We start from the raw sequence: 17,130 nt of genomic DNA, 5'->3' as shown, positions 1-17,130 counted from the left end.
GCCAGAGGAAAACATTTCTAAACCTACTAACTTAACAAATGATTGAAACAAAACTGTGTCGGGTCTTATTCTACTGCTGTCATATAAACAGCCTGGTAAGAGCAACGGAAGGAAGGTTTGTTTTGGTTCACAGTTCAGAATACAGTCAGTCCATCTTGGCAGCCGGAGCTCAGAACAGCTGTTTGCTCGTAATCCACAGTCAAGAACCAGAGAGCAATGAATCTGGGGCTCAATTAGCAACTTTTTATGCAGCCCAGGCCCCAAGTCAAAGGTTTTATTATCTTTTGTCTTGAGCTAATCAACATAATTCCTTCCAGACAGGATCAAAAGTTAAATAATCCCTCACAGGTGTGCCTTGCCTGTGTAGGTGAGTCCTGTCAAGTTAAAGACACCAACCATCACATGGAAGGACTATGCCTGCTCTGCCATCTTTTGAGTATACAACTGCTTCTAGTGGCTTGAAGAGATAGCTCAGCAGTTAGGAGCACTAGCTAGGCCAGCTGTGGTGACACACCTTTAACCTCAGCACTGACATAAGTAGATATCTGTGAGCCTGAGGCTATTCGGGTGTACAAAGCAAGCTCCAAGCCAGCCAGAGCTACACAGTGAGACTCAACAAAAAGAAGAAGAAGAAGAAGAAGAAGAAGAAGAAGAAGAAGAAGAAGAAGAAGAAGAAGAAGAAGAAGAAGAAGAAGAAGAATCACTGACTACTCTTATAAAGGATCCAGGGGTTCAATTCCCAGCACCCATATGACAATTCACCACTATCTGTAACTCCAATTCTGGGGGATCCAACAGCATCTTCTGGCCTCTGCAGGCACAAAATTAACACTGAACACAGACATGTATGATAGCAAAACTCCTATACACATAATATTTAATAAAATTTCAAAAATACTTTTAGATATTTTTGGAACTACTTTAGCAATGCCTCAAAACTACCTCTTAAAAATTCAAACATACAATTATTCTGCCTTAACTACTGGTAAAAATTGGGCTGCTGGTCTTTTCAAGTGGCAGGTAATATTTTCGTGGTTTCAAATACTTCAAGTCTGATGCAAGTATATCTTTGAAATTTTTAGATTTTCATTAACATTAAGACTTCTCCTTATAGCTCATCTAATTCTAAATTATTGAGGTTTCTCAGATGTATTTCATTTTTATTCTCCGGTGTGTTTTGCTTTTGGTCATGGTTTTTATTAAAGCATTGAAAACCAAACTGGAACATTACCCTCAGCTGCATATTGAAACTCCACATAATCTCTCCAAAAAAATGATTGCTGTCATATTACCCCAACTATATTATAAAAATTAATGGGGCACTTTGGAGGTATTTGACTTAAAACATACTAATAACTTTGCTGAAAAGAGGAACAGGGAAAAACACTAATGAAGCCCAAAGTGATGGGACATGCCTTTAATCCCAGCATTCCAGAGGCAGGCAGATGTGATCATGAGACCAGCCTGGTCTACATACAGAGTGAGTTCCAGGACAGCCAGGGGCACACAGAGAAACCCTGTCTCCAAAATTTAAAAATGAAAAAAAAAAAAGAAGAAAGGAGGGAGAGAAAGAAATACTAGTGAAGCAACCACAAGCATAGAAACAAGCCAATCTCATAAGGCTAGAGATAAAGACATGCTATCTTCTATTCGACTCCATCATAAAGCTGCCAAGGTCTTGTGTCTCCTGTCCCTTGGCCACTGCTGGTGTCTCCTTTATCACCCACATGACAACCGCCAGTGACCACTCACACAGCCTACCTCTTTAATTACTTGCGACACAGGAGGGAGACAAATGAAGAATAAAAAATGCTGTCCTGGCACCTTCTGAAACCAACACCAGTCAAGCATGAATTCTCAGAGCAGCGGCATCACAGAGTACCTGATCCGATTGGCTGTAGCCTTAGCTGCTGGAGCTAAGGATTCAGAGTAGAGCAAACGCCAAATGTTGATCTCATGAAGGCAGTAAAGGTGTGGTGGCACGTGCCTTTAATCCCAGCACTCAGCAGGCAGATCTCTGTGAACTCCAGGATAGCCTGGGCACTACATAGGGGGACCCTGTCTCCAAATAACAAAGACAGTAAAAGAAAAGGGTAACGTGCCCGAGGTGATTTCTATTCTCCTCGCTATGTTGGAGATCATGAAATCTATGTATACTGAGAGATCAGTAACTTGCCAGAGATGACCAGGCATCAGGGAAGCTGCAGTGTAACCAGGGGCACCACTGCCACATCCTCTTCAGAAGGTCACTATACCTAGGTGCTTAGAGCACACAAACCATTCGGACTGGGATTTACAGACCTAGACTGCAACCTGGAGAAGAATGTTGACTTGCTCATGACTGATGTGAAGGAGAAAATCGCGTTTATGCATTTTTTTTTTGAGACAAGGTCTATGTAGCGCTGGCTGGATGGGAACTATCCAGGTTGGCTTGAATGGCAGCAATCACATTGCCTCTACCTCCCTAGTGCTAGGATTAAAGGTGTGCACCACTACATCTGGTCTTTTCTTTTAGGTGATATTACATCATTTTACCCCTTCCCTTTTCTCTCTCCAGATCATATATGCCTCCTTGGTCTTTCAAATTCATGGCCTTTTTTCCTTAGCTGTCCTTACATGCATACATATATACACATATTCCTAAACAACCACTCAGTCTGTTTTTCCTCTGCCTCCTAAGCTTTCAAATGTTGAGTTGGAGAGGTGATTCAGCAGTTAAGAACACTGACTGATCTTTCAGAGGTCCTGAGTTTAATCCCCAGCAACCGCATAGTGACTCAAAAATCATCTGTAATGAAATCTGCTGCCCTCTTCTGGCCTGTATACACACACACACACACACACACACACACACACACACACACACACACACACAGAGCAAAAAATTGCCAGGGGGGCACACCTTTAATCCCAACACTTGGGAGGCAGAGGCTGGTCTGCAAAATGAGTTCTAGGACAGTCAGGATTGTTACACAAGAAAAAAAAAATCTACCTCAAAAAATAAAAATGTGAAATTATCAAACAAAAAAATGATATTCCCCTTTGAGAGTAGTTAGGTTATTCCCTCCATTCAGGCTCTCAGAAGTGTTTTTAGTGTGAAACTGAACCACTTCCTGTCCAGCAGTTGGCAATGTGGAACTAAGGAACTTAGTTCCAAAGGATGTGCCAATTTCAGCAATTGTCTGACATTTCTTCCACTCCACTCTTGTCTAAGACATGATGCTTCTCTCTCCAATGGAGTCCCTTGTAAGCTGCAGGTTGCCAAAGAGCAGTATAAAGAGGCGATTAAGGAAAGAAATGCTTGGCCAGCTATACGTTTGGTGGAGATCAACAGAAGGGTGGTACTCTTCTGAACAGAGTCAGGAAACTCTTGTTATTAACTTACTCATGGATCCCCAAAACCACTTTCCAAGTCTACCCCGACCCCCGAACAACTGACAGTCAGGGATAACTCGGGCAGTTCATTTTTACCAGGCTCAGTGAACTGACCACCCTGACTACTTCGACAAATGCATTACCCTGTGGACCTTAAATTTAAGGATAGACTCCTAAGCTTCCTACAGAACCTGTGTTTTTGGCACAGAGTGTAGCCTACCAGGAAAAGAAAAAAAAAAAAAAAACGGTATCTTGTTCCTGAGCTCCTAGGAGACAATATAGTCTGCCCAGACCTAGGAACACAGCTTGCAGAGATACTGGACAAGTTTATTCGAAGGAAATAAATTAGCAGAAGAGGTATTTCACACCAGGGAACTTATTTATTGCATGTTTGCCACCACAGCACTGTTGGTGGGCTTAGGAAACTTCCGTCAGACACACGCACTAGAGTGACAGGCTAGTGCCCCCATTCAAGTCCCTTTCGTATTCTCCATGCTTTCTCAAACGCTGGCGAAAGTTTTCACATCCTGCTCTCCCAGGCAAGATCAGTCTGAGGTGGTCCCTGTCATCCTGTTAGGTTGTGACAGACCCCAGTTACGACTGCGTCCTGAAATAGTCCTCCAAGTCAGCGCTGGTCAGGGGCCGCTCCTGGACATGCCGCAACATACTCAGGCCTGGAGGAGGGAATGGTGAAGTGAGACTCAGGACTAAGAACAAGACTTTCTTGGAGACACAATAGGGGAAGACATCAGCCCAGGCCTTCCCAAGCCATCTATTCATCCCTCCCTTAGGGACTTCATGCAATAAAAAAAAAATTGGCTGCCACCTAAAACCATTTCCCTTGGAATGGATTTTGAGACACATCTGGAACCCCATATTCCTAGGAGGCCAAATGAGAATTCATGGTGCTGTACAACTATTTTACAAGCAATCAACCCCTCAATCCCAATTCTGTTGCCGTCACCTACCTAGCAGATGGAGGTAAAGGTTCTCGCTACTCATGCCCTGAAACATATCCTTCAGCCACTGCTTGACTCGGAGTGGCCCAACCACAGTGACTCGAGTCTGGCCAGAGGCTGTAAACCACTGCTCCAGTTGAATGAAAGTGTTGGTGTGTTCCTCGATGCGCCTGAGGTATAAGTCTCTTTGGCCTGTGCAGAGGGAGAAGACAGGAGATATAGAAGCCACTAGCATTTGTTGTATTAACAGAAAGTCCCTAAGGAGGATGGTGCTAGATAGGAGTTACTTCCAAGATTCGAACTTGTTTGGAGTGAAGCTGTAAAGGAAATGGGTGTTAAAGAAGAGATAAGACAACAGTCTGTGCCAGCCATTGTGGTACAGTTCTTTAATCCCAGCGCGTAGGGAGCAGAGGCACACAGATCCTTGTGATTCAAGGTCAACCTGGTCTACCTAGCTAGTTTCAGGCAATCCAAGGCTACATAGACACTAAAAACCAATCCCCCCTCTCCCCCAAAAATAGTTTAAAAAAAAAAGCAAAAATGGCCAGGCAGCAGTGAGGCACACCTTTAATCCCAGCACTCTGGGGGCAGAGGCAGGCAGATCTCTGTGAGTTCGAGACCAGCCTGATCTACAAGAACTAGTTCCAGGATAGGCTCCAAAACTACAGAGAAACCCTGTCTCGAAAAACCAAGACAGAAGTAAACACCTTCTGGAAGTCTCTCAAACTTGATGAGGTTTACCAGGCTCCGATCTCCCCCCGCAATTGTACTTAAGTAAACTGAGCTCAGCAGGCAGAGACAGGTAGATGTCTTAGCCTGCAGGGTAAGTTCCAGAACAGACAAGGCTACACAGACAAACACTATCTCAAAAACCAAAACAAGTGTAAGTAGAGCCAGGCGGTGGTGGTGCACACCTTTAATCCCAGCACTCGGGAGGCAGAGGCAGGCGGATCTGTGAGTTGAGGCCAGTCCAGTCTACAAGAGCTAGCTCCTGGCTATTACACAAAAAAACCTTGTCTCAAAAAACAAGCAAAAAAATATGTAGAAACAGTAAGACTACCAGTAGGGGCTGGAGAGATGGCCCAGTAATTAAGCGCACTGGCTTCTCTGCCAGAGGACTAGGGTTCAATTCCCAGCACCCACATGGCGGCTCACAGCTGTCTATAACTCACAGTTCTAGGGTATCTGACACCCTCACACAGAATATATACAAGCAATACACTAATATACATTCAATAAATAAATTTTCAAAAATAGAAAGTGAGCCAGGTGGTGGTGGCACATGCCTTTAATCCCAGCACTTGGGAGGCAGAAGTAGGTGCCTCTGTGAGTTTGAGGCCAACCTGGTCTACAAGAGGTAGTTCCAGGACAGGCTTCAAAGCTACAAAGAAACCCTGTCTTGAAAAACCAGGGGGAAAAAAAGAAGAAGAAGGAGAAAGAGAAGAAGAAGAAGAAAGAAGAAGAAGAAGAAGAAAGAAGAAGAAGAAGAAGAAGAAGAAGAAGAAGAAGAAGAAGAAGAAGAAGAAGAAGAAGAAGAAGAAGAAGAAGAAGAAGAAGAAGAAGAAGAAAGTGATCACCGTGTGTTGAGAAGCTTAATCCAATCAACGGTAAGAAGCAGAGACCAACTGGTGGGCTGCCTGGAAAAGAGGATCAGGCCAATTGGGCCTCTGGGCAAGAACACCCACCAACAAGTTGGGCTGCCGCTGCCTAGTCAGTGCGCTCCAGGTTCCCCAGCTCTTGTAAGCTGTCACCCCTGCTGGGTGGGATTTAGTGGTGAGTCCTTTCTGCTCCTATGGGTAACCCCTCACTTGTAGAAGGAACAGCGGGCTGCATCCCCGCCCACCACCCGGCTAGCTTTACCCGAAATAATTACACGAAAACTGTATTCATTTAAACACTGCCTGGCCAATTAGTTATAACCTCTTATTGGCTAGCTCTTACATATTGATTCAGCCCATTTCTATTAATGCATGTTACCACTTGACTGTGGCTTACCGGGACAAGTCTAACCGGGGTCCATCTCGGGGGAGGAGAGCTATGGCGTCTGACTGCCTCTGCTTTCCTTTTCCCACAATTCTGTTCTGTCTACTCCACCCACCTAAGAGCTGGCCTATCAAAAAGGCCAAGGCAGTTTCTTTATTAACCAAGAAAAGTAACACATAGACAGTTAACCCTCCTCCATCACTCACTCCTATTCTTGAGTAACCCCAATAAATCTCACTGGTTCACCAAATGTCACACAACAACTGAGACAGACAAGAAAGAAGGAGAAGGTTGGAAACCCGAGAAAGAGATCTAGGAAAGAGCACCTACCGAATACGAACATCTCCTGGTCCCAGTCTATGAACAGCACAAGTGGGGCGTCAAAGTTCTCAGGACATCTCCACCAGGCATTCGGGTCGTCGACACCATCGATTCTCATTGCAAATGCTCAAATGTTCCTCCTACTTCAGAATAAGGCAAGTCCAAGCAACTACTGACTCCAGAATGAAGCTGAGCAGAAGGGTCCAGGCCCTGGCTTTTTATAAATACTCACTCCAAAAGCCCAGCCCTTGCCGGGTGTGGTGGGACACGCCTTGAATCCCAGCACTAGGGAGGCAAAGGTAGGTGGATCTCTGTGAGTTCAAGGCCAAAATCCCTGTTTTGAAAAAAAAAAAAAAAAGCTCTTGACCCACCTTAGGGTCTTAGGGTAACGGATCTATCCCTAAATTTCTACTATTAATTCAACCAATCAGCTATCGGCTTGCTCTTTTATGACATCATCTTTGGTGCCCAGGAATTCAAATTTTCTTCTAGGTAGTATCAAAGATGCTTGAGGAACACTACTGAGTATTCACTAGAAAAGAGGGTGAGGGACGAATGTGCAGGGTCAGGAAAGTCCAAGGTGGGTCTTACATCTGTTTGTTTGTTGTGTGTTTTGTTTTTGTTTTGAGACTACTTTGGCCGTGATAACTTCATTCTCTTTCTCTTTGTTTGCTGTATCTCATTTGAGACAGGGTTTCTCTATGTAGATCAGGCTGACCTACTTACAGGGATCTTCCTAACTTAGCCTCCTAAATGCTAAGATTAAAGGTGTGCTTCCCCACCCCAGCCTTTCAAGAAATGTTTGTATTTGGTAGAAAACATGAAACAGTAGGGCAGTGGTGGCACAGGTCTTCAATTCCAGCATTTGGGAGGCAGAGACTGGCAGATCTCTGGGAGTTCAAGGCCATCTTGGTCTACAGAGCAGTGCAGGACTGGTTCCAGTAGCTACTGGAAAACCCTGTCTTGAAAAACCATAAAAAAAGAAAACTAAACTACCTGTCTTGGTTATTTTGCCTAGCAACTACAAGCTCTTTAGGAATTAAGGTCCAAGTCAGGTGGTGGCGCACGTCTTTAACCCCAGCACTCAGGAGGCAAAAGCAAGCAGATCTCTGCTTCTGAGGCCAGCCTGGACTACAGACCAAGTTCCAGGACTAAAATGAGAAATCCTGTCCAGCAGGAGGAGGAGGAGAAGAAAGAAATCAAGATCCCATTTTGGCTCACACCTTTAATCCCTTAGATTTAATGCGCTTAGAAGGCAGAGGCAGTCATCCGACCTTGATAGAAGAGGAAGTACCTAGTCTCACTAGATCACTGCCTGATCTCATTCAAGCATGTGCACTGTTACACAGAGAAACCTGACTTGAAAAATCAAAAAAGAAAGGAAAGAAGGAAGGAAGGAAGGAAAAAAGAAAGAAAGAAAGAAAGAAAGAAAGAAAGAAAGAAAAGGAAAAGAAAAGAAGAAAGAAGTGTCCCATGTGGATGCGTTCCTTATGGATGCATTGACATCTAGTGGAAGAAACTGTGGCTAAAGGAAAGAAATGATGACTACAGTAACAAGAACATAGGCACACGATTGCCTGGCATATCTTGACAGGAAAGAGACAGGAAACTCTTCTCCCAAATACCGAAGAAATATATTTCGCCAACTCTCCATTAGACCAGTGTAGGTCAAATGCATAATTCCTGAAGTCAATACCTCACAAGTGGCATCACAAGGTGTGGGATCAGATTTGCCAATACCATGGTCGTTTCCCACTTAATCTGGGATCATAGAGTAGACCAACCCAGATGCTTCTGCCTGCTGAGTGCTGGGATTAAAGGTGTGCACCACCACTGCCCAACCCCAGGAAATACGATTAAACCCATCCCCCAACTTCAGGCTTCAGGGACAGTGGAAGGTGACCTCTGTGTCCATTCTACATGTCTCCATCCTGACTCTGCATTCACTTCCCCCCTCTCTCATCTGCCTGTATTTTATGTGTTATTAAATTTATGTTTTTCTTTTATGTGCATTGATATTTTGCCTACATATATGTCTGTGTGAAGGTGTCAGATCTTGGAATTACAGACAGCTGTTAGCTGCCATGTGGGTGCTGGGAATTGAACCTGGGTCCTCTGGAAGGGTAGTCAGTACTCTTTACCACTGAGCCATCTTTCTGGCCCCCTGCCTAGATAGATAGATAGATAGATAGATAGATAGATAGATAGATAGATAGATAGATAGATAGATAGAGGTTTCTCTGTAGTTTTGTAGCCTGTCCTGGAACTAGAGATCTGCCTGCCTCTGCCTCCCAAGTGCTGGGATTAAAGGCATGTGCCACCAATGCCCGGGTCCCCTGCCTATGTTTTAAGAGTAGGATAATCTTTTTTATTAAACGATTTATTTTAATTTTAGGTACATTGGTGTTCTGCCTGTATGTATGTTTGTGTGAGGGTGCCAGATCCCTTGGAACTGGAAATCCAGACAGTTGTGAGCTGTCTTGTGATTGCTGGGAATTGAACCCTGGTCCTTTGGAAGAGCAGCCATTGCTCATAACCACTAAGCCATCTCTCCAACCCCAGAGTAGGATAATCTTAAGCCTCCTGAGTTCTCTGTAGAACTCATATTTTCACTCAGGGAATGGCCTACGTGACTTTTGATATGAGAGAAGCATTTTAAATCTTGTTTCCAACCCCATCCCTGGGCTGTGAATCCTGGGAGACAGTGTAGCCTTCCCAAATTTTGGAAACTATTTTGCACAGAGAACCCACTCGTAGGGTGGATTAGTGTAGACAAAGAAAAGAGATCAACATCAAAGACATTGCATGTTAAGGTGATGTGGGAGTTCCCTCTGTGTGCTGTGAATGCTTTGTTACCGTTGGTTAAGAAAGAAGGTGCTTTGGGCTTCTGGCAGGCAGAGTAGAGCAAGGCAGGAATTCCAAGCAGAGATAGAGGAGGAAAAAAAGGCAGAGTCAGAGAGACGCCATGTAACTGCCGATGGAGGCAAATGCCCCGGAACCAATAACCTTTTCTTAAGCGGTCCCACTTGTGAGTCGAGTCTGGCCTGAGGCTGTGAACCCCCCTCTAGCTGAATGAGGGTGTTGCTATGAACCTCTATACAGTGAAGGTATTTGTTCTCAGGGTCTTGGCACAGAGGAGGAAAAAGCTTGTGAACCACCAGCACTTGGGGTGGACAGGAAACCTTGAAGCCTGAAGCCTAAGATAGACAGGCAAGAGAAGGAATGGGAGATGCGGGCAGTGACCACCTAACAAATGTGTGCTCCTTCTGGTCCTTGTCCGTGTAGAACACCAGTGGGCTGTGAAAGCACCAGGCACAGGCCTTCATGCTTGCTTGCTGAGAGCGCTTTTTCCTGTGTCCTGAAAAGCACAATGCAAAGAAGGCCCTATGCCCCTATGCCTGAACTCATGTGTAAATGTATATTCATGCCCAAGGGGTCATCTTTGACTTCCCTTTGCAAAGGCCCTAATATCTGTAGTTTCTCCCTTCAAAATCCATTTAATCACTGCCCGTGACTATAACTAGATAACTTATTTAGTCTTCACTTGAAGTGCAGACTTTGTCCAAGAACTTAAATTTTTTTTATTTATAATATCAAAAATTCTAATAGTAAAGAATTACAGCCGGGCGGTGGTGGTGCACGCCTTTAATCCCAGCACTCGGGAGGCAAAGGCAGGTGGATCTCTGTGAGTTCGAAGCCAGCCTGGTCTAAAAGAGCTAGTTCCAGGACAGGTTCCAAAGCTACAGAGAAACCCTGTCTCGAAAAAACCAAGTTAAAAAAAAAAAAAAGAATTACACCCTCCATCTTGACAGAAGCTAACAGGAAACTAAGGACTTCAAGAGTACCCTCGAAGAAAGCTGGGGTCCTTGTGTTATCACAGTGTATTGGGGAAGCAGGGCGCAACTCCCTGACGTGCCATTGGCAATTTTGTAGATTAATGCGATTTGCTTGTTTTTGTTTTTTGTTAACCGAGGTTTGCCTAAATGCGGCAGGCTATACTCAAGCTTGCCGTCTCCTTCCTGACCCTCCACGGACAGCTCATGCCCAGCAATAAAACATTTTCTTCTTTGTCACTTGTTTCTGGTGCTGGTCTGGAACCCAGGATGCCCAGTCCTGAGATACTTCCCAAGCATCCTTGTGAGCTCTGTTTCAGGACATCCTCTCTATCCAATTTCGAACAGATTTTTGTGGTCTTGCTTCATTAAAATACTTTACAGGAGAGCTTTCTGTTCATTCATTTGTTTTATTGTGTGGAGGTGGGGTTTTCAGTGGCTCCGACTGGTCTGGAACTCTTTAGATAGTACAGGCTGGAATTGCATTTTGATGCTTCTATCTCAGCCTCCCTAGTACTAAGATTATAAACATGAGCCTTCGCCTCCGGATTTTGAGGATTTTTGTTTTGTTTTGTTTCGTTTTCTAGGCAGGATTTGTCTGTAGCCCTGGCTGTCCTGGAACTCACTCTGTAGACCAGGCTGGTCTCAACCTCAGAGATCCGCCTGCTTCTGCCTCCCAAGTGCTGGGATTAAAGGTGTGTGCCACCACCACCCACCACCACCCGGTCTGGAAGACATATTTATGTTTAGGAAGAAAGATTCAAGTTTTCTTGTCAACCTACAACTGCCAGTTCTTAGGATTTGACTTGTTGTGCACCGCCATCTTTAGCTGCCTGCTTTTCATTTTTCTTATTTGTCTAATTTTGTTATTGTTGTTGTTTGTTTGTTTGTTTTGTTTTGTTTTCGAGACAGGGTTTCTCTGTTTATCGCTGGCTGGCCTGGAACTCCTTATGTAGACCAGGTTGGTCTTAAACTCACAGAAATCCTCCTATCTCTGCCTCCCGAATGCTGGATTTAAAGGCGTGTGCCACCACTACCTGGCTGCTTTCCTTATCTCTTTCATCCCCCCCCCCATTCCCCTTTTGTCCCTTGGCATACAAAGTGGGCTCTCAGACCTTTCAACCACAGGGTTTGATTCACCCTGGAAGATCACAGCAGCTTCCAGAAACCATCTAGGTAGTGTGAAATAGTGATAGGCCTTTTAAACTCCTTCCTTAGTGGCTGAGCATGGTGGGGCATGCCTTTAATCCCAGTGCTCAGGGGGCAGAGGCAGGTGGATCTCATGAGTACAAGGCCAGCGAGGACTAGTGAGTTCCTGGGGGAAAAAAATTTCTGTCTTTTATCCTATCTTGTTCCCTCACTAACCTCGGACTTTTTCCCTCTAAAGTCAGAGACCACCACCCTCTGCACATGTAAGGAATTTTGTGAGGTCTGTACAGGCTGACTCTTCACCCTATTGCAGCCCCTGCAGCTTCCAACAGCTGTCATCAGGAAAGGACCTGATCTGCCAAGAGGGACCACAGTGTATCTCACTAGGGAGCCTGAAAAGGATCCTGAGGATTTACAGCACAAGCCACTGTCACAATCCGTTGATCTCAAAGTGACTCATTGGTCAACACCTGCAGCAGCAGAGTCACGGTCTAAAAGGCCTTCTTATGCAAATGAGATAATGAAGGATCTTTAGAGGCAATGGCTGCACATGATATGATATATTGCTTAAATGTGATGCTATCTCCCCCCGCCCCCAGACGGGGTTTCTCTATGTAGCTTTGGAGGCTATCCTGGAACTCGCTTTGTAGACCAGGTTGAACTGAAACTCACATAGATCTACCTGCCTCTGCCTCCCAAGTGCTGGGATTAAAGGCGTGCTCCACCGCCGCCTGGATGATGTTATTTTACTTTTGCTTAGGTCTCATGTAGTTCCTTGCTGGCCTAGATCTCACTGTGTAGTCTCAAACTCACAGAGATCACCATCTTCATTGACCCTGTGCTGGGAATCGAGCCCTGGGCCACCAGGCCCTGCCATAAACATTCATTCTTTATACTATTAACAAACTAAGAGATCAGAGCCTAGATTACAAAACCGAAGCCTTGAATCGTGTCCCCAAATGCGACTTTAATAAAACAAATATTAACAGATTAATCTTCAGAAAACTACAAATATCAGAGGAAATTCCTAGAGGAAAATTTGCTCGATAAAGTACTTAAATGAACAGCAATTAAATCCATGTTAGTTAAGTCCTAAGTGTAAACTAGGACTACAGTTTGATTTAAATATAATAAATATGGCATCTCACCGTGGTGCAAGCCTGGCATCCCAGCACTGGGGGAAGGGATGGTTACATAGTGCATACTCGCAAACACACATAGACACACACACACACACACACACACACACACACACACACACACCATATGAACAGAATGGGGATAGTTCAGAACAAGAAAGACGACCAGGACGAGAAAGGAAGGCCAACAGGAGAGGATACGTGGAGACGTAAATTAGGTTGCTTATTAGATACATATGTAATATTTTGAGGTCTTCATGAAATCGACTCTTTTGTATAAGGATTAGTCATTAAGGAAAACCTTATTTAACCTTTTCATTTATTCCTTGAGAACTTCATACACACACGCAATGTGTTTGGATTGTGTCTATTTCCCATTTCCCTACTCCTACTCCCCCTGAACCCACTCCCACTCATCCCCCTTCAACTTCACTTTCTGTCTTTTCCCACCATTTAGCTTGTCAGTGTGCGTGCTTGTATAGCGCCAGCCACGGGAGCATGGGCAGCCTATCAGTGGCCATGCGTGCAAGAGAAATAACTCTCCCCTTCCAGCAACCACCGACTGCCAATAGCTTTTTTTTTTTTTAAAGAAGAGGAGAGGAAGGAAGGAAGGGAGAGGACTACATCCTCATAGTGGTGAGTGTCTGGCTACACAGTGCTCCAGAGGCAGAGCCAAGATGGTCATTAGTACTTCCAGCCTAGACTAAACTGTGATATGGGAGTCAACCCGGACAATATAAGCAAGACCCTGTGTCAAAACAAGGTCAGAACAGAACAAAACAGTAGCTGGGATTAAAGGCAGGCACCATCACCACCCTGCCATTGAGCATTTCTTTAGATACCAGAGTAACTTTGTGGAAGGTGAGGATTTCTGAACCCAGTTTGAGACTTCAGTTGGACGCTAGAGGGCAGCAAAGCACACAAAAAAATGCAACCACTGTTTTAAAGGGCCTGGTTAGTAAACTTGAAAAAAGGAAAGAAAGAAAAAGGAAAGGAGGGAGGGAGGGAGAGACGAAAAACAGAAAACATCTTGTTTACTCTCTTGAAAGAAATGCCTATTCAGGGTCATAGGCTTCCTTATCTGAAAATTTGGGGGTTTGTGTGGACTTTTAAATATTATTTATTTTGAGTGGTCGCTAGACCTTAACTGCTGGTTCCAAATATTCCTTCCCTAAAGAACAAAGCTTATGTTTCCAGTCTTAGTCGCTCTCTTCCAAAGAACCTCACTCTCCAGAGTAACAGTCAGGCAGATGCTAACGATACCAGTTGTCACAGGCTGTGCTAATGGTACAGTCTTGGTCTCTCACACCGAAGGACCCGCGTCCCCCTCAGAACTCCTCTCCCAAGCCTCCAAAGTTAGAAATTGGTAGGTGACAGACGTTCAAGTGTTGAAGTGTTTCCAGGATTTCAGCTGAGGGGTTTTTGTTTCATTTTCCTGAGTACTGTCTGAGATCAGTCTGTGCCTTTACTAATTTTTTTTTTAAAGGAAATGCATGTTGGAGCTCATGTGTACTAACAGCAATAGCCATTCTGAACTGGCTCTCCTGCCTCACTGAAGAAAAAAATTGGAGTTCTTTGGTTCCGGAACAACTGGCAAGGAGTTCTATCCTCAGAACCTGGGATGTCTTTCAGGAATGACTTCACTCCATCCAGAGACCAAGAGAGTGATGGGCAGAGCGTATTACAATTCATGGCTGAAACAGTTATTAGATTAATGCTGTCCACTCTTGGAACTAAGCTGCTTCCTCGGGATTTGCCTCTTTCCTTAAGTGATCTTACAATTTATTTGCTATTGTATTTTTGCTTTTTTTTTTTTTTTTTTTTGACCAGGTCTGTAACCCAGGCTGATCTAGACCTTCATATATAGAGAGAATAACCTTGAACATCAGATCCTCTTGACTTTATCTCTGATAGACATGTAAAACCATACCTCTTTTTTTACACAACACACTGATTACTTAAAAGAAATATTCTTTGTTGGTCCTACATTAGGGTCATTTCTAATAGACTTTATAGGATATATTGAAAGCTTTGGTATCTGTTAGTATCTTGTGCCTTTAACCCCAGTACTAGGAAGATGGTGGCAGGTAGATTTCTGTGAAACCAGGCCAGCCTGATCTACACAGGGACCAGGGATCTGTTGGGATATGTTAGTACCCTTACCTGTCATGCTGACTCTGCCTCCATGCTATTAACTGAGAGTTGATACCATTTGATCTGGAATTAAGGAACTATCCTCAGCTCCATAGACAGTTCTTCTCAAGAAAAAGAAAAAGAAGAAAGTTGCCTAGAATCCCAAGCTAGGTTGAAATAGAATCAGATAGGAAAAAAAAAACAGTTGTTAGGTATTACTTTATTGATTTATTTACTTAAAGCACCAGCTGTACTGCCTATTTGCCAAGCATGACTTCACTTGCTCCAGGAACAGAGTGACCTAGAGGAAAAGTTGAAACAACGGGCCATTGCCGTTAACTGTGTAGACAACTATAAAGTCTTGCTTGCTTGCCTGCCCCACCTTGTGGCTTTAAATATAAAATTTGAATAAAAATTAGACCTCTAGACCTGGCCCAAAGTCTTTCAGGAGTTATCCCAGCTTTGGTCCACCAGTGACATCACCTCTCTCCCAGTTTCTACATTGGCAGAGTGCTTGTTCCAGAGAGATTCCCTGAGCAGGGACAGCAACGGGGGAAGTTTGGGACACACAGAGATTGTTCCAAAAGAACTTCTGGAGAAGTCACCTGGTAAGAGAGGGCTACTGTCACAAGCACAAGTTCTGAGTGCTACTCCAGCGCCAGAAAAGTCAACGTTTTGACATTTTTTTTATTGTTGGTTAGCTGTCCCGGAACCTGCTCTGTAGAACAGGATAACCTTGAACTCACATAGATCCTCCTGCCTCTGCCTCCTGAGTGCTGGGATTAAAGGTGAGCATCACCACTGCCCCGCAAGGAGGGAACTTTCAAAGACTTGTTCCTTGACACACTCCACACTGGCTCCAATGGCCATGCCTCTGTTGTAGAATAGGGTGATAGTTTCGTTGTGGGAAACAGACTGCAGCAGACGTGTGAGGAGGAAGAGTCCACAGGAGGAGGGGCTCAGCAGAGCAGATTAGTGGTGTAGCCACATTCTGTCTTTATCTGCATAAGAAGCCATAGCAATGTCCACAGAGACAATCTCTTCGCAGCCTGGTAGCCACAGACAGGCCTCAGATATCTGTTTGCATCCTGATAAAGGTGTCCAGGTCAGTCTTGGCCAGCGGCTGGTTTGGACACTGGCTTGTGAAGGGAATGCATGGCCATGATGAAGTAGGACATTATATAACCTGAAGAAAGTCTTCTTGGGGACATTGTGACAAACTAAATCATTTCAGCCCAAATCCTCCCGCATGACTTACTCACTCCTCTCTTCTATCTTCTACTTCCTTGGTGAATTCATGCTATTAAAAAAAACTGTCCAGTTGGGAGCTGGAGAGATGGCTCGGAGATCAAGAGCACTAGCTGCTCTTCCAGAGGTCCTGAGTTCAATTCCCAATAACCACATGATGGCAATTCTTTAAGGATGTATTCACAGGATTCTACCAAAATAGGCATCAAATCCCTACAAGCCAGTTAAGGAAACATGCTTCCAATCTAACAATAAAAGTTCTGATGGGAGCACTTCAGATTGTGTCTACCACGCACTACCTTGACATCCCGTGGTCACCGCAACTATGACTCAAGTCTGGCCTGAAGCTGAGAACCACTTCTCCAATTTGGTGTAACATTGCGCCTTGATGCAGTTGAAATTTGTGTTTCCATGACCTGAGAACAAAAGAGAAAGGAGGACATGTGACCCATACAACTTGGTGGGTGGATGGGTAGCCTGAAGGGTGGCGTTCTAGGACAAAGAGGAGAAAAGTGGAAACTAAAAGCAGAGGGAAAGGGAGACGTGGGCAAGAGCTACCAAATACCTCCTCCTCTTTGTCCTTTTCCACAAAGAGCAGCAGCGGACTGGGTATTGCATTTTTCAGGCAACAACAATGCTTTCCTGCTTTCCTGCTGGGAGTACTCTTTTCCACCTGTGAGGCTTCAACTTGCTTCAGAACACGACAAGTCTAAGCAGCTGATGTGGCACAGGGCAAAGAAGGGCCCAGTTCAAACACACGGCCAGCAGGGCAGTGGTGGCGCATGCCTTTAGTCCCAGCACTCAGGAGGCAGAGGCAGGCAGATCTCTAAGTTCAAGGCCAGCCTGGTGTACAAAAAAAAAAAAAGCAACAAAGTAATTTTATGGTTGAGGGTCACACCACCATTAGGAGGTTGAGAACCACTGGATCTGGGATTATTAACTGTAATGCTGTTACTGTTATGTATCATAATGTAATATCTGATATGCAAC

At 44.5% G+C, this 17,130-nt stretch overlaps 1 protein-coding gene across 4 annotated transcripts; it reads right to left on the bottom strand.

Moving 5' to 3' along the window:
• Positions 1–3,735: 3,735 nt before the first annotated feature.
• Positions 3,736–16,637, bottom strand: LOC125397895 (KH homology domain-containing protein 1). 4 transcript variants are annotated; one of them, XM_087898034.1, is made up of 4 exons: positions 14,923–16,637; positions 6,648–6,972; positions 4,344–4,526; positions 3,736–4,049 (listed from the first exon to the last, which is right to left on the bottom strand). In XM_087898034.1, the coding sequence occupies exons 2-4, from the start codon at positions 6,754–6,756 to the stop codon at positions 3,970–3,972; spliced, it is 372 nt and encodes a 123-aa protein (XP_087754160.1). In that variant the 5' UTR covers positions 6,757–6,972; positions 14,923–16,637; the 3' UTR covers positions 3,736–3,969. The 4 variants fall into 4 exon arrangements, with proteins under 4 accessions (XP_087754160.1, XP_087754161.1, XP_087754162.1 ...); XM_087898035.1 differs by having other exon boundaries at positions 6,648–6,923; XM_087898036.1 differs by having other exon boundaries at positions 6,648–6,781.
• Positions 16,638–17,130: the final 493 nt, after the last annotated feature.

The sequence above is a fragment of the Myodes glareolus genome, chromosome 18, assembly GCF_982192425.1.
Source record: "Myodes glareolus chromosome 18, mMyoGla1.1, whole genome shotgun sequence".
In the NCBI taxonomy this organism is placed as follows: domain Eukaryota; kingdom Metazoa; phylum Chordata; class Mammalia; order Rodentia; family Cricetidae; genus Myodes; species Myodes glareolus.
Note: the sequence above shows the minus strand (reverse complement) of the source record. Positions and strands in the feature narration are given on the sequence as shown.